The sequence below is a fragment of the Sturnira hondurensis genome, unplaced genomic scaffold, assembly GCF_014824575.4.
Source record: "Sturnira hondurensis isolate 20B ecotype Veracruz unplaced genomic scaffold, ASM1482457v3 Scaffold0022910, whole genome shotgun sequence".
NCBI lineage: Eukaryota > Metazoa > Chordata > Mammalia > Chiroptera > Phyllostomidae > Sturnira > Sturnira hondurensis.
Window position 1 is genome coordinate 9,656,452 of NW_028095541.1, and position 23,898 is coordinate 9,680,349.

Consider the following 23,898-nt stretch of genomic DNA (forward strand, 5'->3'; position numbering starts at 1 on the left):
CAGCTGCTAGTCTTATTGGGGCTCCCTTGTATGTTTCCTCCTGTTTCTCCCTTGTTGCCTTTAAGATTCTGTCTTGGAATTTTGCCATTTTAATTATGATGTGTCTTGGAAGTGGGCCTCTTTTGGTTTCTCTGGATTGGGACTCTGTGTTTTATGGATATGTATGACTTTTTCTCTCATTTAATCATGGAAATTTTCCATCATTACTTTTTCAAAGAAGTTTTCCATTCCTGCTTTTCTCCTTGTCCTTCTGGTATCCCCCTTGTACAGATATTATTACATGTTGCTTGCAGTTCCCTTACCACCTCTTCGTTCTTTCTGCACCTCTTTTCTTTTTCTTGCTCTTTCTTGGTGTTTTTTTCTACCTTGACTTCCAGCTCACTTATTCGATTTTCTCAGTCATCCAGATCCTCTGCTTCATCCATCCATGTTTAATTCCTTCTAGTGTGTTTTTTATTTCTGAGATCTTGTTCATTTCTTACTGGTTCTTTTTTATAGTTTTTATTTCCTGTTTCATATTGCTGTAGTTCTCACTGAGGTCCTTTTAATTGTCTGTGAGTTCCTCGAGCATCTTTATAACCATTATTTTGAATTCTGAATTCTATACCTATTTGCTAACCTCCATTTCTTTAGCTCTTGTAGTGGGTAGTGTTCCATTCCTTTTGATTACTTGCTCTTTTTTTTATCTCACCATTTTTCATGACACTTTTTGGTTTTTTCTGCACTTCCTGATGTTTCACTTTGCTAGCAGTCTTTGTAGGGTGACCTTTTATGGCAGGAATTCTGTGGGGTTCAGTGTTGTGGTATCTTGATCTCATCTGGATGCTCTAGGTTTGCCCTTTTCTTCTGTTTGTGTGGGCTCTCTTGTACTTGGGTTTTTACCTTTTGGTGGTTCCTTTGTCGGTGGTTTCTCTCCTCCAGCATGTATACGGATGTCTGCATTTCCCATCTATTCTTGTATGAGATTACTAACAGGGGGTAGGCAAAATGGATTAAGACAGCAGGAGAGTATTTTATGGGATTTAAAGTACCAAGGAGTACAGAAGAGACAGGAGATTCTTTGGATAAGTATAGTGTTAACTGTTATATTTTACCCAATGAGCCACTTTTTTAAAAAGGTGAAAGAGAGATAAGACTCTTGTTTGAGAAGAGGAGGATTGGGAGCTGAATCCAGAAAACAGCACTTGTGCAAGGTTAGATGCTGAGATATAGTGAGAGTAAATGATAGAAAGTAGGGGTAGTGTGAGAGAGAACAGAGTTAACCACAACAGCAATGCTCAGGAAGAAAGTGAAGTGGTTAAGATCATGAAGGGTTGCAGTGTAGTATTTTCAACTGTAGAGAACAACAGTTATTTACAATAGTATTGGAACAGCAATAATATGGCAAGAAATATATGATTTGAATAACCAGAACAGAAAGTACACCATCAAGAGTAGTGTGTTATTGGAACATAAGTAAAGTGAAAGAAGGGAAATTAAAATTCAATAAAGAGAGAGTAAGGAAAACCAGTCAAACAATGCAATTAAATAGAGAAATAAAATGAAGAAAACTAAACATAAGGAAGAGAAAAAGTACTAATAAAATAAAAGTAGAAAAAATAATAGTAATACACATAAACATTAAAATGCCAGCTCTATGGGAGCAAAGTGACATTTGTCTCAGTTTCTCAGTTTTGGGGGTTAGTCTTGTGCTCCCCTTTTGGATCAGTTTCTAGACCTTTCATAACTCCATGTCTTATTTTCTCACTTGGGAGAAGAAAAAAAGGAAAAAAGGGGGAGGAAAGAAAAAAAACAAGCCTCCTGCTGACTTTAAACCCATTGAGTGAGTTCTTCTGGTCTTCCTGAATGCCACAGATAGAGGGGGGCTGGGCTTTGCTTTTTTCCTACCTATGGTTTTGAGAGGCTAGGGACCAGGTTTGGGTCACAATATTCACAGATGCCCAGCCTCTGGACCAGGTCTCCATGACCTGCCAGGCTCAAATCAGCCACCCAGTCTCTGGGTGTGCAGCATGAGTCAAGCTCCAGTGTGTGTTTCTATTCAGTCACTCAATCTCTGGGCATGCAGCACAAATCAAGGTCTGGCATGGCTCCATTAGCCACTCTGGTTCTGGGTATGCAGCATGAGTCAAGCTCAAGCACACGACTCCACTCAGCACTCAGCCTTTGGGCACACACAGCTCAAATCATCCTCAGGGTGAGCCAGCTGCTGTGTATGAGTTCCTTACAAAACAGCTGCCCACCTTTTTTAACAAGTGCACAGCTTTTCACACAACCCAACTTTCTAACCAGCCTGGAGACTATCTGAGCCAAGGTGAAACATGGCCCAACTCCTCCCTTCTCCAGGTGTTGCCTTGCACTGCAATTTCTCTGGTGCCAGTGTCCACAGTCCCAGTGGATGTATACCACCTGTGTGTGTCCCTCACTTCGTCTCTATTTCTCCCAGTGACTTCCAGCATCCAGAATCCTCCTGGTGCTGGGCTGCCTTCCCTGCTCTGGTAGGAGAGGGAGCTGGTGATCTAAGTCTCCTCCTCATATCCTGTAAAGATTTTCAGATCCAAGGGACCTTACCATCTCAGCACAATCTCCTCTCCTTCTGTTTTTCAGCGTCCTTTACAATTTTTGGCCTCCAAACTACATATAAGCTGGGATTCTGTTGGCTATTCACTCTGTTCCTCAAAAGACTGGCTAAGTATTCCAGCTGGCAGAGGGAGAACTGGGCTCCACTCCCACCTACCTTACCACCATGTTCACTCTCCCATGTGTGATTCTTTTTATAATTATCCTACTTGAACTTTTTTGAGCTCCTTGGGTCTACAGATTAATGTTTTCATCATATTTGGGATATTTCAATTCTTTTTTCTTCAAATGACCTTTTATATTTTGTCCAATTCTCTCTCCCGTCTCTTTTTAGTACTCTCATTAAGTATATGTTGATACATTTTATGGTTTACCCATATTCCTGAGGAGGCTCTGTCCATTTGTCTACAGTCTTTTTTTTTCTGTCTGTTCTTTGAATTAGATAACTTCTATTGGTTTGCCTTCAAATTCACTAACTTTCTTCTGTCATCTCAAATCTACTGTTAAGTATGTCTAGAGAATGTCTCATTTCAGTTACTAGGAGTTGTAACAACAGGATTTTCATTTGGTTCATTATCACAGTTTCTATTTTTCTATTAAGATTTGCTGTTTGTTGAATCATTGTCATCATAGTTTCCTTTAATTCTACAAACACTGTTTCCTTTAATTCTGCACCTATAGTTTTATGAAATCCTTTGAAATCTTTGTCTATTAATTCTAGCATCTGGTCCCATTCAGTGAGTTTCTGTTGGCCATATTCTCCTGAGTATATCTCTTTGCTTGCCTCACAATAATCTGGAAACTGGTTATTTTTGATAATATATTAGAGCAACCCAAAAATCTATTTACTTTTACTATATTTTTTAAAATAACTTGCCTGGACTTACATTGTGGAATCTTTCTTCCTTCAGTGTGTAGCTGCTGGTATCTCCACTCAAAATTTAGTTTTTACTTTTACTTTTTAGTGTGACTTGAATAGCTTAGAATTCATCCCTGTGCTTGAATAGCTTAGTAGTCAACTTATGATATAGACAGAGGTTGTGTTCAAACACCTCAAGCCACTAAGGCTTCTATCAATGTGTGGGCTGGAAAGTAAATTCAAAGCTTTGGTGGGCTTACAGATATCTTTTAGTTTTTACTTTCTGCTAGGCTCATCCATGTTCCTATGCATGTGCACACAGTTCCTGAGCAGGCCAGAGAATTATGGAGAGCTTTCCTAGTCATACTCTTGCTCTCTTATTTCCAGGGTATTGGCTAATACACTTTTCACTGTACCTGAGATTGCAACTTCAGATCAATAAAGGTACAGGTTTTTCCTGTTTATTTCCTATCAAGTCTGACAATTTTAGTTTTATTTCTCACTCTCCAAATCAAGTCTACCAATTCTGATGGTAAAGCTCTTTCCAGCTAGGTCCATACTTACAAAAAGACTGACAGAAATGGATTCTGCCTTCTTGATGATGCAAACCCCTTCTTTGCTTTGTTCACATTATTTTCTATGGTGCTATTTCTGTCATGCTCAATTTTCCATATTGTATGAAAGCATTTGCTGATGGTTACTAAATAAAGCATAACGACTAAATTTTCAACATAAGGGAGGGCAGTTAAGATATACATGCATTTTTACATTTTGAATTTCAAAAAAGCTTTGTTTTTCTTGAAGAAGGGTACTAAATGGGTATAGGCTATGCTTATTTTTAGAGCCAGTATCTGCTATTATTCTTACAATACCAGAATATCCACTGACCTGATTCTTTAAAAAACTACTAAAAATAATGCAGAAGGATTCCATTCTACAACCCCAACCTGCAACACAGTGAAGCTATTTGCACTAACCACCCTGGTAAACATCATGTTATCTCTTCTTTTCTATGATGCCCTAGAATATATGTTTATTGAGATTTATAAAGTTCAGCTACTCAGTTTAATGTGTGTGTGGGGGGGAAGAATCAATAAAAAGGCAGCCAAAGGACAGTATGAAAATGGAGGACAGTGCAGAATTATATACAATTTGATGGCCCACAGGACATTAGGTCAGTCTTGCATATTTCCAGCATCTAATAATTCTTAAATGCCAGCAATTTTTATCTCAAAATAAAAAGGAAATAAAAAAGAACAGTTTTTCCTGGTCCTACAGGCAAAGGTACTGGTCAAACTCCATTTCATTTTCTAGACGTTTCTGTCTTCCATCTTCATGCTGCCCATGGCACAACAGCAACCCTCCGGACACAGTGGTCAGCAAAGATACCTGTGGAGCCTGTCTAGGTGGTTCTTAACACTGTTTCCAGAAGAATACATGAAGGGCAAGAAGGGGAATCCTAGTATGAGAAGAAATCCTCTTTTGTCACTCTAAGGAAGAAATAAAATCTATTCCTCACCTGATGGAAGAGAGGGCTGTGTGTCACAGGGACTCCCAGACCGCTGAAGCACATGCCTAGGACCATGTCATCGGGAGCATCATTGCTGTAGCAACGACACTTACTGGTGAGAAGTCTCCTGATGGCTTCTCTGTTGAAGACCATTCTAGTGGGAATTCAGAGCAGACGAAGGGGTTAGAGCCACTTCTTGAAACCATGAAACTGAATAAAGAATTCCAAGGCCACATTTTTGATAGAGAGAAAAGATGTTCACATCAGCAATCTTGTATTCTTAATATAAATTCTAGGGGAAATGTTTTTGTGCTTTCTATGAAAGGATAATCTTAAGAAATGTTTACCTGATAGGTAGTTTTATTTATTTACGTATTTCTTGCCAATACTATGCCACGTTCTTTTGCTATATGCCATTGGAGATTGGAATCATTCTTTAGTTCCAAAAATCTCAGTGAGATCAATAACAAAATCTGCCCACACTCCCAGCAAGTAGATGGGCCCCAAGAAACAAGGTGTTTCACTCACACAGGTAATGACAGACAATGAGATCAAATCTAACTCAAAAGCCATGCATTGTCTAAGTGACTCCAGTCTACAGAAGCTTTCATACAGTGATTTTGAGAAAGTGAGAAAAGAAAAAGAGAAGGAGGAAGAGAGACTTATTTGTCTCAAACAGTGCTCTGATAGTATTTGACCTGATGTCCTAGGTACTTTCTGGTGGGACTTGCATCTATTCCTGCCTTTCCAAACTCCCTCACCAGCCAGTCCTGGCTTCATTCTTACAACAAGGGCACAACCTTGGGGCAGGCCATCTGCCTCTGGCTCATGCAGTCTCTGGCACAGAGACAGGGCATGGTGGTAGCCACAGGCTCTAGCAGGATGGTGGTAGTGGCCCACAGCAGTAGCAAGGGGCCAGTCCTGGTTTGGCTCCACCTGGCCTCATGACCAACAGCAACCCACAAAGATGGGCTGTGGAAGATGGCACTTGCGTTGCTCCTCCAGCTGTAGGAGCAGTAACAGCTTCCTATGGTTACCAACCTAGAGGCAAGGTCACCACTCCCTTTTATTCCTCTGGCCCTTTTCTAGAACTTTATACCAAGTTCCTAAATAAGTTCTCCCCTTTTTAAACATACAGATTGGATTCTGGTTTTTATTCTGGTCCTAGGGTGGTAATGGATCATCTCAAATCATGAATAACCCAATAGTGATGGAGCAAAAGATATAAATATGGTTTACAACTTCATTCCCAATAAGCAATGACACTCTTGAAGGCAAAACTGTCTAAAATTTCTCTATATTTCCACAGCCAAATATAAGGCCTTGCACACAGTATACAGTAAAAGTTTGATGCACCAAACAAATGGGAATGAAGCTCCCTTTTCTAAGATCCTCCTGAGAGAGGAAGAGTTCTACAGATCAGTCTAGCAGGAAAGGGAAACAGGACAAAGAGCTTGTAGACAATCACTGATACAAAAGTGTTGATTCCACACCCAGCTGGGCTAAGTTCAGAGGAGTTTAACACAAGTGGCACAATAATGCTGAGACACTCTCCCTGCCCTCACAAGGATGTCAGAAGACACAGTGAAAAATGGCCAGACAGGAGAAAAAAGAAGCTATTTATTTAAGAATATACAAGAAAATGTGACTGTACAAGAATAGCTATACAAAAAAGGACAACTGCAGGTTTAAAACTCACCATAAACTTTCTTTTATAAAGTCTCGTGTGCCCCCATGACCCCGGGCCTCACACCTGCGCAGCCGTGTCAGACTCCACCTCCTCTCACTGACCCCGGGGACAGGACCTCTGCGAGGGGACACGCATGGACTACAAACAAACAATCTCCTTAAGTGCCAACTATGTGATGCCATATCAAGGAAAATTTCATAAGCATACTCGTATTCCAATCAAAGCTGTAATCTTGTTCATTGTCAACCCAATTTAAATAAAAAGACATTATTTTTTCCTTTGGCTAACATCTAGTAGAACAAGAAAGAAAGAAAGACCTTTTATTTGGGCCCACTCTCTAGAAAATTAACTTTACAAGAAGACAAAATGTAAGCATGAAATATCTATCAGTATTTTTATTTGGGCCTACTCACACAGCAAAGCCCTACATTTGTTATTCACATAAAATAAATATACAAAGGCCTTTAATAACACCTGTTTATTTGTGTGCTGATGGCTTCTTTCAAAACAAAGTTGCCACCAAAATGGAAAACTATCTGTCATACCATGCATGGTACATCTGCCAACTTTTAACTACTAAAAAGATGTTGAAAGGCAATAAGACTAAAAATGTGATTTCCTTTAATACATAATACAGTGATCCCTCACCTATTGCCGGAGTTACGTTCCAGAGACCTCCGCAATAGGTGAACATTTGCGAAGTAGTGGTGTTATATTTATTTTATTATTTATATATATTTTAAGGCTTTATAAACCCTTCCCACACTCCTATAAACCTTTCCCACTCTCTTATTAACCTTTCCCACACTCTTATAAACCCTTCATATTCTCTTAAACTCTTTCTACGCTCTTAAACCTACATAATTTTAACAACATATAAAATTCTATACAGTCGTCCCTTGCTATATCACGGTTCACTTATTGTGGGTTTTTAAAAACCCTCGATACAGTGAGGCCGCAGGAAGTGAACCGCGATATAGCAAGGGATGACTGTATACTGATTTTAAAAATAAGAAAAATTGAAATAGGAGGCAGAGACTTATGCCAGAGTGCACCAGCAAGTCAAGAGCACACACAGGAAATAAAGTATCTCAGAAATGTGATGATTCCCCTCCCAGCACTGGTCTTCCAGCAGATGAAAGGTCATGGTCATGGTCTCTTGGTCACACTGAGAGAGTCATGACATCCTGATCACAGCTTCCTACCCAAATGTGCATAAGTAAGTATTTTCAAAAAAGAACAATTACTAAACCAACTGTCCCCAAATACCTGAACTTTTGAGGGGTAAGCACAGTAAAAACCAGACACCTGAATTCAAATAGTGCCCAAGTCTTGTTTCCCAACCAATACAGAAAACCTGCACGTAAGTCAACAAAGTCCCCCTCTCAACTTGGGTCTGACCAGTGGGGCTTAGCAGGATGTTTAAGGCAGTGTCTTGAGAAACTTACTGGACTGTAAACCACAGTGAGAAAACAAACACATTTGATATTGCAACACTTTATATGTGTGTGTGTGTGTGTGTGTAAAAATGGAAATAAAAATTTCACAAAACAATACTTGCCCTTAACTACATGTGACATGCTATAATATTCCTAGTTCATTCTATTCCATTCCACATTTCATTATTTTAAAGTGAAGATTATGATCTTTGGTTTTACAAGCCATTAACTGATCCTGACTTGCTGTTTAAACAAACATGTTGGTTCTTCAACCACACCATCAGAAAAGTCTAATACTAGAAAAACTCTTCGACATTGAGTTTGCCACTTTTATCCAAAGTTAACACAAAATGATCTCACAAAGAATGTTTCTGCATCTTCATAAAAGTGCTATTAACAACAAAACAGTACACTGGCCAACATTAGCTATGTACAGATCAATGCCCAGTGATCTGTGATCTGTATTTGTTTGTTCAGTTTTTCACTGCACCTTGTAATGAAAATGAGTCCTATGCTAGGAAGTGAACATGTAGTGAGAAACGAGACACAGGTACCACCTTCAGATAATTCATAATTTAGGTGGAAAATGAAAAAGTAAATAGGCAATTAAATGGTAATAGTTGGCATAATATGCCATGAAAGTACATTAGAAAGGCATCAACCCAGATTTGAGTGGCTAGACCAAGCTGAAAGCTTCTGGGAATAAATAAATGACTATATTGAGTTCAAAAGAATGGAAAGTACTAGACAGGTGACAGAGGCAGAAAGTTGGGGTGGCGAACAATGCTATAGAGACCAGCAGATGTACATTTTGTGGGGGAGGGGAAAGCCACTGCCTCTGAGGAATTGAGATAAATTCAGCCTGAGTTCTTTAAGCAAGAGGGCACAGATGAATGAGGCATCTGCCAAGACCATGAGAGGCCTGCCAGACCTGATGCAGGAGGTGAGGCAATGGGAGGTTATAAAAGGATGCAGAAGACTTTCACTCCCATGATAATGCAAAGAAAAAATCACATGAACCTGTGGAAATTTTTAAGAGATGGACAATATGAAGCCCAGATGAACCAATTCCTAGAGGAAGGCATACTTCCAAAGACAAGAGTGAGCTGCAGCAGCTTTCAGGGCAATGGGCCTGGGGCCTGGAAGGTAGAAGAAAAGACCTGCTAGAGCCTTTAGCCCCAAAGCAGTGTTCTTAGGAGATCAGAGAGGCTGTGGATTAGACAAATTCAAGGTAAGTAAAATGAGGTCTTATCTTGTTGAAATCTAAATGATTATCTCCTAGCCTCAGTGGCCAAAGGCAAAAATAGGGTTCATACTCTTGGGGGAAATAAAGTGATGGGAAGTCAGCGAAAGCCTCTGAGCAGGATAGGGGGAAGATCAGATATGCTCTGAGAAAGGTCTGACTACAGTGGGGACAATAGCATGGAGAAGCAGGGAGACCAGGAGGCTGAGGCAGGAACCTACCATACTGGAGATGATAATGACCTAGAGTACAATTGTGGAGGTGCAGATGGAAAGAAGTATTGACAGAAGAGATATTTAGGAGATAAAACAGACATGACCTAGTGACTGTGCCAATCACAGGGGTGTAGAGAATGAAGAAGAGGAAGGTGGGAGCTGACTCACAGATTTCTGGGGCAGGAACTGGCATATGCTGATGAAGGGAAGGGCCACTGGAAGAACATGAGAACCAGAGCTCAACTCAGAAATGAGGTGATCAGTATGGGAGGTGTTGAGTTTAATGGTCCTTGAATCATGCCAGTGGAGATATCTTCTGGTAAGTGGACATTTGAATCAGGTCAAGAGAGTTCCAGGCTGGGAATAGAAACTGAGGTGCACTTGGCATGCAGTCATGGGGGTGGGTGAGATCAGCGAGAGAGGGAGAAGAGAGAAGTAAGAAAAAAAGGTGACTGGAAAACACAGACATTTAGGGATAGATGAAAGGATCTGACGAGGTAAGAGCAGAAAGACAGGAATAAACAATGATAGGAGGGTGTTCCAGACAGTAAGAGAAAGTATTGTTTTAGGGACTAACAGTCAACCTCATCAAAGGCTGCTCAGAAGTTAAATAAGATAAAGAATGGAATGGATCCAACTGACTGGCTGCACAGATCACACTGACAATGTAGAAGGCCACAGATGCTGGCCCCAGGTCCCAGGCAGGTCAGATGGCAGTGGAACCAAGAAAGCAAGGGAGTAAGACTAGTGAATTCTTACATTGTTTCCAAGGGGAAAAGGGAGGAGGTGTGGTAGCAGGAAGAAGGTTTAGGATGGGGAACCTGGAGATGTCAGAGAAGATGGTAGCAGGTAAAAAGTTCAACATGCAGGAGGCTGGAGGTGCCACGATGGAGGTTCAGTAGTGCCTGACTCAGGACAATCCAGCAGTAGCTGGCACTGTGCCTCTCATTTGCAGCCCCGTGCCCTCCCAGTGGCCAGCACACACCGGCTTTTTGACTGAATGGATGACCAACTAAAGCAGCTGAAGGCACTGCAGGTGGTTAAGGTAAAGCCCAGCTTCAGAAGGCCTCTCATGCCAGGCTCAGAAGTCACAGCCAAATCCAATCAGCAAGGAAAACAAGAAAAAAGTCTCCTTGCAGAAAGCACACAAAAAGTCACTTCTAGGTTAAAAGTATATTAACACTTTTGTGGTACAAAATATATAAACCACAGACCCCTTTGAAAGTGGAAGGTCTGGCTTAATGGGTACCATGCACTGATCCTTAAACGGCCCCAACACCGCACCAAGAAAACTAAACGCATCACCATAAGGCTACAAGGAGCTTTCTTTAAAAATGAAGATGTCAGTATTCCTTTGCCTTACCTTTTAGTGTCTTTTCAAAGGCCTGCATGTAGCCCCATCTGCTACTGCTCATGACCTCCAATTGGATGCATGCCACTGCTGAACAAAGATCAGTCCTCCTGCCCAGGCTGGGTTATCACCGTGCTAGGGCCACCCCCATGACCATGCAGCAGACACAACTGAACCAGCTAGTCCACGTAGGCACACCTGGAATATGATTCCTGAGACCTTGCAGTAGGAACTGTTCTCATCTTGGGGACTTCAATTTAATATCCTTTAGAAGTTTATGGTCCAGTGCCATTTATGTTGCCCAGCACACACCAGCCATTCAACAAACTCCTGTTGCATGAGTTTAAATTACTATAGTTGATAATTAAGCTATGAGTCTTCCAGGGGGAGATAAATGGTAATGGAAAAAATATAATTTAAAAAATAATGTAGAGGCCACACACCCAGGCCCATGGCCCCAGCCCCATGTGCCCAACACTGCTGCCCCTGAGGCTGTGCCCCTGTGCCCCTGCCACCACAGCAGCAGAGGCTAGGTGCCCATGCCTGCAGCCCTGGTGGCACCATGCACTTGCTCCCACCCTGCAGGACCACTGGCTTGCTAAGAGTAAAGAGAAGGTGCACCCCGCAAAAGAGAGCAGAAGGGCTCAGGAAGTCAGCAGTCCCCAGAAAGATTTAACTCAGTAGGGAAACTGAACTACCCTGAAGAGAGTCTGAGAGTCCCTAGCACTTATGACAGCAAAGACCAAGGTGGTGTGTGAGTTACCCCTAACTGGTGCACTTCAAGGACAGAACAACTGGTGGACTGAAGGTGCTGGCCTGGCACAGAAGGGCACTAGGGACCTGGCAGCAAATGGAGGACCTGGGCTAGAGGCTGGGTAACTGTGAAGAGTGCCACTCAGACCTGGCTCCAATCCTCATAAGACTAGAGGATGAAAGAAAAGCAAAACCCAACCCAAGGTCCTGTACTTCCTATTCTTGTTATTCAGATCACATAGATTCTATCATATGATTGTTGCTCCATTACTATTATAAATAATTTTCATTCCATATAAATGCAAATAACACACACCACCCCTCCCAGATCTTAGCTCAACTCACTGTTTCCAGAACTTTATTACTGTTGTGGTTAACTCTATTCTCTCACACACTACACCTATTTTCCATCCTTTACTCTCAATATATCTCATAATCTGACCTCCAACAAGTTCACTGTTTCTTGGAACCAACTCACAATCCACACTCCCCAACAAGAGTTTTATCTCTTTTTTCCACCCTGTCTAAAAAGTGACTAGTTGGGTGAAATATCACAGTTAACACTATACTTATCTAAAGGATTTCCTATCTTTTCTCTATGGTTGGTACTTTAAGTCCCATAGAATATACTCCTGCTGTCTTAATCCATTTTGCCTTCCCTCTCCATGATCACATAAAAGTAGCTGGGAGCTATGAACATCAGTACACATGTTGAAAGAAAGAAACCAGCAACAAAGCCAACATAAACAGATAATAATGAAAGAAGGTGAAGGAGTGAGTGGAAGCCACACCAACCTCAACCCAGGACAAATCTGGAATTACAACTAAATGGTGGAAAAAATACCCAGAACAAATAACTGAACAATAGCAAGAGTGAAGCCTCAAAACTTCAGACAGACAGAAGAACCAGCTTCAACACAACCTCTCCACACCTGCACAACAGAATATAAGAAATGTTAGGCAGAGTGACCCTCAGTTAACCAGCAAGAGGAAAGAAACCACCAATGAAAGACCCAACAACAATAAAAACCCAAAGACATACAGTGAGCCAACATAAACAACAGCCCATGAGCAGCAAGTTAGGGGATCAAGGAGACTGCACTACTGAATCTCAAAGGTCTCTTACCATAACAGTTCACACCATAAACCCACAGAGTCAGAACAGATCAATTTAAAAAGCAGAGGCTAACAAGAGGAGTTTCACAAACAATGGGAAGACAAAGAAATAAACCCCAAATGAAAAGAAAGGAGGAAGCCTCAGAAAGAATGCTAAAATAAATAGAGGCAACTCAACTATCAGATACTGAGTTCAACAATAGTTATAAGGAAGCTCAGTGAGCTCACAGAAATTACCAAAACCTACAGGGAAATTACAATGATATCACTACAAAATATATCAGTATGAAAAAGAAAATAGAAACTATCAACAAGGGCCAAGAGGAAATGAAGACCCCAATTTCTGAATTGAAGAACACAGTAGAAGAAGTCAAAAGCAGGCTAGATGAAGCAGAGAATTGGATCAGTGAGCTGGAGGACAAAGTAGGAAAAAACACCCAGAAAGAGCAACAAAAGGAAAAGAGACTCAGAAAGAACAAAGAAGTGGTAAGGGGGCTGTAAGACAACATAACACGTAATAATATCTGGAGAGTAGGGATACCAGAAGGACAAGGAGAAAAGCAGGAATGGAAAACCTGTGAAAAAGTAATCATGGAAAACTTCCCTAATTGGATGAGAGAAAAAGTCATACATATCCAGGAAACACAGAGAGTCCCAATCCAGAGAAACCAAAAGAGGCCCACTTCCAAGACACATCATAATTAAAATGGCAAAATTCCAAGACAGAATCTTAAAGGCAGCAAGGGATAAACAGGAAGTAACATACAAAGGAGCCCCAATAAGACTAGTAACTGTCTTCTCAGTGAAAAAACATCAACCCAGAAGGCAATGGCAAGAAATATTCCAAGTAACAAGAAGTAAAGGCCTATAACCAAAATATTCTATCCAGCAAGGCTCTCAATTAGAATGAAAGGTGAAATAAGGAGTTTCCCAGACAAAAGAAGTCTAAAAGAATATATCTCCTTCAAAACAGCTCTGCGAGAGTTGCTAAAGGGTCTGCTTTAAGAACGAGGGGGTGGGAGGAGAGTGAGAGAGAGAGGAACACAGGTACAAAAAATAAGGACCTATCAATTATAACTTTCAATATAAATGGATTCAATGCTCCAATCAAAAGACATAGAATAGCTGAATGGATAAGAAATCATGAACCACACATATGATGCCCACAAGAGACCCACCTCAGAGCAAAAGACGTACACAGAATGCACGTGAAGGGCTAGAAACAAGTATTCCAAGCAAGTGCACAAGAAAAAGAAGCAGGGGTAGCAGTACTCATATCAGACAAAGTAGACTTCAAAAAAGGGCCATAAAAAGACACCCAGAAAATCACTCCATAATACTCAAGGGAAGAACCCATCAAGACATAAACATTATAAATATATATGCACCCACCATGGGAGCACCCAAATACATAGAGAAAATTTTAGAAGACTTCAAGAAACATATTGACAGCAACATTATTATAGTAGGGAATTTCAACACCACATGGTCAACAATGGATAGATCTTTCAAGCAAAATATCAACAAAGTATTGCGGTACTGAACAATGTCCTAGATCAAATGTATTTAACTGATATGTATAGAACCTTTGATCCCAAAGAAACAAAATACACATCCTTTTCAAATGTACATGGAACACTTTCAGAGACAGTCCACATGAAAGGACACAAAAGAAGCCTCAACAAATTCAAGAAAATTGAAATCATATCAAGGATTTTCTCTGATCCAAAGGGACTGAAAGTAGAAACCAACCTCAAGGAAAAAATTAAAAAATGCCAACTCATACAGATTGAATAGCATGCTGTTAAACAATGAATGGATCAAGAATGAGATCAAGGAAGAAATCAAAAAGTTTCTGGAAATAAATGAAAATGAACTTACAATAGCCCAAAACTTATGGGACACAGTGAAGACAGTCATGAGAAGGAAGTTCATAGCGATACAGGGCTGCCTAAACAATATAGAAACATTTCAAATAAACAACCCAACTCTATGCTTATAAGAACTCAAGGAACAACAACAAAGACAGCCCAGAGCAAGTAGAAGGAATGAAATAACCAAGATCAGAGCAGAATTAAAGGATAAAGAGACTAAATGTGCAATTCTAAGAACCAATAAATACAGGAGTTGGTTCTTTGAAAAGATAAACAAAACCAATAAGCCTTTAAGTAGGCTCATTAAGAAAAAAAGAGAGAGGACCCAAATAAACACAATCAGAAATGAAAGAGGAGAGATTACCACTGATACCAAGGAAATACAAAGTATTGTAAGAAATTACTATGAAGCCCTCTATGCCAAGAAATTTAACAACATAGGTGAAATGGACACATTTCTAGAAAAATATAATATTCCAAAACTCAATGAAGAAGATGCAGAGAGCTTGAACAGGCCAATAACAGCTGACAAAATTGAAGCAACTTTTGTCCTGGAGTGGGCAAAATAATCCCAACACACAAAAGCCCTGGACCAGATGGTTTCACAGGAGAATTCTACAAAGCATTTAAGGAAGTGCTAACTCCTATTCTTCACAGACTATTCCAAAAAATTCAAAATGATGGAAGACTTCCAAGCACTTTTTTATGAAGCCAGCATCATCCTAATCCCAAAAGCAGATAAAAACATAACAAAGAAAGAAAACTTCAGGCCAATATCCCTGATGAACATAGGCACTAAAATTCTCAACAAAATATTGGCAAATTCCATCCAGCAATACAATAAAAGATCATACACCATGATCAAGCAGATTCATTCTAGGGATGCAAGGATGGTACAATATTCACAAATCAGTAAATGTAATACATCACATAAACAAAGCAAAGACAAAAATCACATGATCATATCAATAGATGTGGAAAAAGCATTTGATAAGGTACAGCACTCATGATAAAAACACTCAGCAAATTGAGAATAGAGGAAGCATTCCTTAGCATAATAAAGGCCATATATGAGAGACCTACAGCCAACTTCATACTCAATGAGCAAAAGCTAAAAGCTTTTCCTCTAAGCTCAGGATTGAGACAAGCTTGTCCACCTTCACCACTTCTATTCAACATAGTATTGGAAGTTTTAGCCACAGCAATCAGACAAGAAAAGGAAATAAAAGGCATCCAAATTGGAAAAGAGGAAACAAAACTGTTACTGTTTGCAGGTGACATGATAGTATATATAGAAAATCCTATAGACTCCACCAAAAACTGCTCAACTAATAAGTAGATTTGGCAGAACAGTGGGATAGAAAGACAATATTCAGAAATCAATGGCATTTTTGTATACCAACAATGAAATACCAGAAAAAGAAATCAGGGAAAAAATCCCATTTGATAAAGCAACAAGAAAAATAAAGTACCTAGTAATAAACCTAACCAAAGAGGTAAAAGACCTGAACTCAGAAAACTACGCAACACTGAATAAAAAAATTAACAAAGACACAAAGACATGGAAACATGTACAATGCTCATGGATTGGAAGAATTAACATAATCAAAACATCCATACTACTCAAAGCAATTCAGAAATAAAACACAATCACTACTGAAGTACCAATGACATATTTCACAGATATAGAACAAACATTTCAAAAATGTATACTGAACCATAAATGACCCCGAATAGCTGCAGCAATTTTGAGAGAGAACAAAGTAGGAGGGATCACAAGACCTGATATCAAACTGTATTACAAGGCCATTGTAATCAAAACACCCTGTACTGGCATAAAAACAGGCACATAGACCAATGGAATGGAATAAAGAGCCCAGAAATAAACCCAAGTCTCTGTGGTCAATTAATATTCCACAGAGAGGGTAGAAGCATAAAATGATGTAAAAATAGCCTCTTCAACAAATGGTGTTGGGAGAGCTGGACAGCTATATGCAAAAAAAATGAAACTCAAGCACCAACTTACACCATACACAAAAATAAATTCAAGGTGGATAAAAGACTTAGATATAACTCATGACACCATAAAAGTCCTAGAGGAGAACACAGGCAGGAAAATCTCAGATATTCCATGCAGCAGTAGTTTCACCAATATGTCCCCTAGAGCAAGGCACATAAAGAAAAGAATAAACAAATGGGATCTCATCAAAATAAAAAGCTTCTGCATGGCTAAAGAAAACAGCATGAAAATGAAAAGAGAACCAATTGCATGGGAAAAGACATTTGCTATTGATACCTTAGACAAGGGGTTGATCTCCAGAATACATACAGAATTCACACAACTCCACTACAGCAAGACAAACAACCCAATTTAATAATGGGAAAAGGACTTGAACAGACACTTCTCCAAGATTTGAACAGATACAGAGGGTCCAGAGACATGTGAAAAAATGCTCAGCATCACTGGCCATCAGAGTCATGTAAATTAAAACCACAATGAGATATCACTTCACAGTGGTGAGAATGGTCATCATAAGCAAATCAACAAACAACCAGAGTTGGAGAGGATGTGGAGAAAAGGAACCCTAGTGCACTGTTTGTGGGATTGCAGATGGTGCAATCACTATGGAAAGCAGTATGGAATTTCCTCAGAAAACTAAAAATGAACCTCCTTTTGACCCAGCAATTCCACTGCTGGGATTATAACCTAAAATCCCTAAAACACCAATCCAAAAGAACCTATGCACCTCAATATTCATAGCAGCACAATTTACAATAGCCAAGTGCTGGAAGCAACCTAAGTGCCCATCAGTAAATGAATGGATCAAAAAACTAAACTATGGTACAGAGACTTCTGCCAAGATGGAGGCATAGGTGGAAACACTGTGCCTTCTCCCACAACCAAGTTTGGATACAACAAAAGTTTTGGAGAACTACCACACACCCAGAGGCCAGAAAACCGAATTATACGGAAGTCCGACAGCTACGAACTGTTCAACGAGGACGGTAAGAGGTGGAGCCAGCAGCGGAGCTGGGTCAGGCAGGGGAGACCTAGGAGCGCAGGCAGCCCAGAACTAGTCGGGGTGCGGAACAGACTGACCAAGGTCTCACATTCGCGCGCAGTGAGACGGACCACACAGGCCCCAGGGGGCAAACCCAGTGGTGGAGGGCTGACAGTGGTGGCACACTCGCGTGCCGAGGAGTGGGGCGTGTGGCCCTGGTGACAGTGGTGGCTGCGGTGCTGGTGGGGGTCGCGGGGGCGGCGGCGGCGGCGGGCGCCGGAGGGAAGCCATTGTCCCTCTTTGACCCCGCCCCCACATACGACGTCACAACCCAGCGACTGAGTTGCCCTGCTCTGGTGAAAACCTAGGGCTCCGTTCCTGCTACTTAACAGGCACGAACAGCCCAAAGGATGGCTCAAGAAGAACTCAAAGTCCCAGAGCCAATAACTCTAAGTGACCAACAGATTGCCAGGCTCTCAGAAGCCCAATTTAAAACACTATTTATCAGGATGCTCACAGAATTGGTAGAGTACAGTCACAAATTGGAGGAACATGTGAAGGCTAAACTAATTGAAATGAAGGGAGATGTCCAGGAAACCAATAGCTATGGAAAGGAAACTGGGACTCAAATCAATGGAATGGACCAGAAGGAAGAATGAAACATCCAACCAGAAAGGAATGAAGAAATGAGAATTCAAAATAATGAGGAGAAGCTTAGGAACCTCCAGGACATCTTTAAACATTCCAACATCCAGATTATAGGGGTACCAGAAGGGGGAAGGAAACAGCCACGAGTGGAAAATGTATTTGAACAAATAATAAAGGAGAAATTCCCAGTCTGGCAAAGGAAATAGACTTCCAGGAAATCCAGGAAGTTCAGAGAGTCCCAAACAAGTTGGACCCAAGAAGGAACACACCAAGGCACATCATAATTACATTAGCCAAGACTAAAATGAAGGAGAGAATCCTAGAAGCATCAAGGGATAAGGGGACAGTCACCTACAAAGGAGTACCCATTAGACTGTCAGCGGATTTCTCAAAAGAGACCTTACAGGCAAGAAGGGGCTGGAAAGAAGTATTCCAAGTCATGAAATCCAAAGACCTACAGCCAAGATTGCTTTATCCAGCAAAACTTTCATTTAGAATGGAAGGACAGATAAAGTGCTTCTCAGATAAGGTCAAGTTCAAGGAGTTCATCATCACCAAGCCCTTATTATATGAAATGCTAAAGGGACTTATATAAGAAAGAGATGATGAAAAATATGAACAGTGAAAGGACAGCAAACACACAGTTATTAACAGCCACACCTAAAACAAAAGCAAACCAAGAGGACAGCTAGATGAGGAGTGGAACCATAGAAATGAAGAACACATGGAGGGTTAGAAACAGGGGGGTGGGAGGAGGAGAAGGGGGGAGAAGGTACAGAAAATAGCAAAGATGGTAGGTAGAAAATAGATAGGGGGGAGGGTGAGAATAGTGGGGGAAATATAGAACCTAAAGAACTTGAGACACGTGGTTATAAACTAAGGGGGGCAGAATGGTGGGGGAGGGAGTATGCGGGTGGAGGGGAATGAAGGGCGGGAATAGAACAACTGTAATGGTATAATCAATAAAATATATTAAAAAATAAAATAAAATAAAATAACTATGGTACATTTACCCAATGGAATACTATGCAGCAGAAATAAAGGAGGTCCTACCCTTTGCAACAGCATGGGTGGAACAGGAGAGCATTATACTAAGTGAAATAAGCAAGGCAATAAAAGAAAAATATCATATGATCTCACCTTTAACTGTAACCTAATCAACAAAACAAATAAGCAAGCAAAATATAGCCAGACATAGCAACCACAGGGTAGCTGAGATGGGATCATGGGAGTAAGGGGGAAGGGTTTTCAGGAACTACTATAAAGAACACACGGACAAAACTAAGGAGGGTGGAAGCAAGGGAGGCAGGTAGGGATGGCTGGGGTTTGGGGGGAGAGTGGGGGCTAAATGCAGACAACTGTAATTGAACAACAACAAAATAATTTCTAAAATAATGTAAATTAAAAAAATAAAATACAAAAAAGTCATCCTAAATATCCCATAGTGAAAACTAAAGAAATAACAGAAAATACTAACTGCTTAATGGAGTTACCCACATAAATCAAATTAAAATCTTTCCCCATAAAAGATTTGGCATATGCTTCATTTAAAAACACTTGATTTTAGCCCTGGCTGGTGTAGCTTAGTAGATTGAGTGCAGATCTGCAAACCAAAGGATCGTGATTCAACTCCCAGTCAGGGCACATGCCTGGGTTGCAGGCCAGTTCCCAGCACGGGATGCACGAGAGGCAACCATACATTGATATTTCCCTCCCTCTCTCCTCTCCTTCCCCTCTAAAGATAAATAAATAAAATCTTTAAAAAATAAAAACACTTGATTTTAACTGCTGTAACCTGTAAAGTTTTAACTACTTGAAACCTGTAAATCCTACAAAAATATCGCTTAATTGTTTGAGTCTAAACTTCTACACTACTCTTTTCCCAAATGTGATTTGTAAGCACTGGATCATTTCAAAGTCCAATGACATGTGCTGAACATGAAATCTATATCCTTTTTTTTTTTCATTTAAACAGGTAATCAAAACTAACTGGCTACTCAGAAGCAAGCATAACCATAGGGACATTTCTACCAAGGACCTTGATGTATATTATCTCTTCAAGGGATAAAATATTCCTTCCTGTGTTTCTTTCCATATATAACAAATGGAATGTTCACTTCCCTGTTATAGGAACAGCTACCATTTCCAGAGCATCATCAGAAGAGATCCGATGGCCACAGACCCAACTCTGCATCCAGAAACAGAAGTGCAATATGCAGAGAATGTGCAGAAAGCCACGCTCATATTTACCCTCCTCCGCCAGTGATGTAGCTGTAGCCGCCAGTGCCCAGGCCATAGCCGTAACGCTCTCCCAGGAACACGGGTTCACCAGACTCGTAGCAGCTCAGCAAGCGCCGAAGCCTGGATATGCTAGGATTCCCAAAGGAACATAAGCAATGACTATTTAATTCAGCAAATATTTTTAGAGTCCTTACATCCCATTAGTGACATTATAGAATACAATACTGAAATCATTCAGAGATGAAATTTGAATGATTTACAGAAGAATGGATTTTTTAAGGAAAAAAATTGATGAACACTACATTACCAAAAACAGGAGAAATTGAGAAACATGGGCCTTCCTCCCAGTTTTAATGAGCCCCTGGCAGCATGTGGCTGCCCAGTTTGGGTAGCAGGTTAATGAAGAAGGTGGAATAGCCAGTAAACTACATGACTCGCTTCTACCCATCCTGTTCCCCAGGGAGTGTGAACTAATCATCACATTTCTTCAAAACAACCACTTGGTGGTTTGTTTGTTTGAATTCTTGATAGCCAAAAGGAACTTTTGAGGAACAAATGAGGTCCACCTCAGAGTGGCTTACAGGTAAGGAAGGGAAGGGTTTCCAGGACACACTCCAGTTATGATGCACAGTGATACTTGGGTTTCCCTGGAGAACTGCACCCTCGTCTGTGGTCTTTTTACGCCTATTTGTTTATATACCTCTGGCCCTGACACTTCTTTGTCATGTGTCAACAGTGACAATTTACACAGGGAAATGAGAAGATTCAATGGCTTATCAGAAAAATGTCTGCAACTACTGCTACTGTAAAGACGAAAAAATTCATAGGAAAATAAAACCTACAAGTTAGTTTTTAAAGGCAACACAAAGGTTGATGCTGAGAAAAGCTAGTTTTTCCATGTGGTAGGAACTTACATTACTCACAAATGCCTCATAAAGTCCCTCCACTGTTTCTTCTAAATTGGACCTTTCACACCAGTCAACCTTAGGTTCCCTCATGATACTAATCATTGTTCCTTGAAAAGTTTTTCAATGGTCAGTAACTTAGGACTACATTTTCTTACTTGGCTAAATAAATGTTAATATTTCTCAAGCCTGTGATTCATCTCCAAGATGGAGATATGATAGCAGGCATTTTTCTAAATTGCTCATGATGGATTGTGTTCCCATGGGACAAAACCAACATTTAAGACACTAGAGTTCTAGTGTCTCACTTTTTTCTCTTTTGGTGGTGGAGGTGGGGGACAGTCATAAGAAAACAAAGTAGAGATGAAGAAGAGGTCATCTTTTCCTTCCACATTCATGCTGCTTACAAAAATTCCCCAACTCAGGGAGTTGAGGCTGACAGTAAAGAAAACAAATTAATGTATAACAAAAATCTCTTATGAATGTGGCACTAGAAAAGTCTACAAGTCTTCTTGTCAAGTTTATATCTGTCTGAAGGTCAAGTCCTCTAATAACGTTGGCAGTTTCTGAATGGTCAAAAAAATATTACCTTTGTAAATGATCCTATTTTTGGCACACAAGTTAAACATTCTAGGAACTAATTTAGAATTAGTCTCGAGGAAGTTATTTAATAAATAGTTTTGCAGGGGAAGGCCAGTAAGTGCATGGATACCTGTAAAATACAAGTTATGGAGATTTTTTAATTAAATTATTTAATTTTGAGATTAAAATATCTCAGTTATGGAGAATAAACCTTACAGGTCCCCAAGGAAATCACAGCCTTTGGTTGATAACAGGCCCAGTAAAACTCAAAGCCCTCTAGGGAAAATTTATGTCTTCTTGACTAGAGGAGAATTGAAGGTATCTCTCTTCCTCCTACATACTGTAAAATTATCACTTCACACCCTCGACCTTCAACTTGTGAAGTTAAAATAACATATTTAGCATCTCCTCTGGGTTTGTTTTCCTAATGACATTAACCATTTCCATAGCCAAAATATCATTTGAAAGGTGAAGAATCATAAGCTGAGTCTGAAAACTATCATATCCTTCCTACTGACTAAAAACTGGGCATGTGGCAAATGCTGGCCAATCTCCAACGGATCCCAAAATCTTGCAACTATTCAGCTTCATAACTTCAGAAAAGTTAGAGTTCATGGTGATCAAGGATATTAAAGTTTTGAAAGGAAAAGGTGATAAGGTTCAAACTCAAAAAATTTAACACATCATAGAGCAGTTAGATATTACTGCTGGTAAATAAGAAAAAAAAAAGAAACACTAAACAAAGATCTGACAAAACTTCCAAGAGGCCTAACTGCCCTACAGATGACAGTGTGAATACTGCAGTTACAGGGCATGCTGCTCGAGACTCTGTTGACAGGAACAGTGTGGGGGTGACTGTGCACAGCTGATGTTGACAGCCATGCCTGGGGTTCACTGGGCTTCTTGGATCTGTGGGTTTATCCATCAAATTTGGAAAATATTTCTGTAAATATTTTTCATGTGCCCCTTCTCTTCAGGGAACTCCAGCTGCACACATTCAAGGTCACCTGGAATTGTCCCATAGCTCAGGAATGCTCTGCTTACCTGTTGAAAATTATCTGTTGTCTTTGTGCTTCATTTGGACAGCTACTATTGCTGTGTCCCAAGATCAGAGACACTTTCCTCTGCAATGTCTAATTTGCTGTTAATCTCATCCAGTGGGTTTTTCACCTTAGGCAACGTAGTTTTCATCTCCAAAAGTTCAATTTCAGTCTTACGTACACCTTCCATATCTCTTTTGTAACATAAACGGAGTTCAAATAACTATCTATTAATGACAGCTTAGTAACTACTAATTCTAACATTGTATCTTTTCTGGAACAATTTCAATTAAATCAGTTTTCTCTTTGTTACAGGTGAATTTTCCTGCTGCATTGCATGCCTGGTAACTTTTGATTGCATGACAGTCATTGTAAATCTTTTTGAGTGCTGGATATTTTAGTGTATAAATCCTCTTGAGTTTTGTTCTTGGATATGACCTTGTTACTTGGAAATAGTTTGGCCTTTTGGGATCTTGCTTTTAAGATGTCAGGCAAGACTGGAGCAGTGCTACTTCCCACTATTAGACTAAGACCCCTGCGTGCTCTGCTCACCACCCTGTGAAGCCAGGGAATTCCAGGCTGGCTGGTGTGAACAGGCACATGTACTCAGCCTGTGTGAGGTCAGACACCACTCCTTCCAGTCTACTGTAGGTTTGGTTCCCAAGCCAGCAGTAGTGCCCTCACACGCAATGTTGACTGACACTTTGATGATGCCTCCACAGACCTCCTGTGGGCTCCTTCTGTGTGGCTCTGTTCTTTCCAGTGCTCTGTCCTGCAAACTCCAGTGGTCTTGGTCACCCAGACTCTCAGCTTCAGCTCTTCAACTCAAGGAGTTGGCCAGGTTCCACCTAGG

At 40.4% G+C, this 23,898-nt stretch overlaps 1 protein-coding gene across 3 annotated transcripts in view; it reads right to left on the minus strand.

The window, feature by feature from the left end:
- Positions 1-23,898, minus strand: part of B3GLCT (beta 3-glucosyltransferase) — a 133,263-nt gene that overhangs the window by 20,072 nt on the left and 89,293 nt on the right. For all 3 annotated transcript variants that reach the window (XM_037037140.1, XM_037037141.1, XM_037037138.1), the window contains 2 exons: positions 20,528-20,647; positions 4,956-5,100 (listed from right to left, as the gene is read on the minus strand). In XM_037037140.1, the coding sequence (XP_036893035.1) occupies positions 4,956-5,100; positions 20,528-20,647 (265 nt within the window). The remainder of the gene's footprint in view (positions 1-4,955; positions 5,101-20,527; positions 20,648-23,898) is intronic.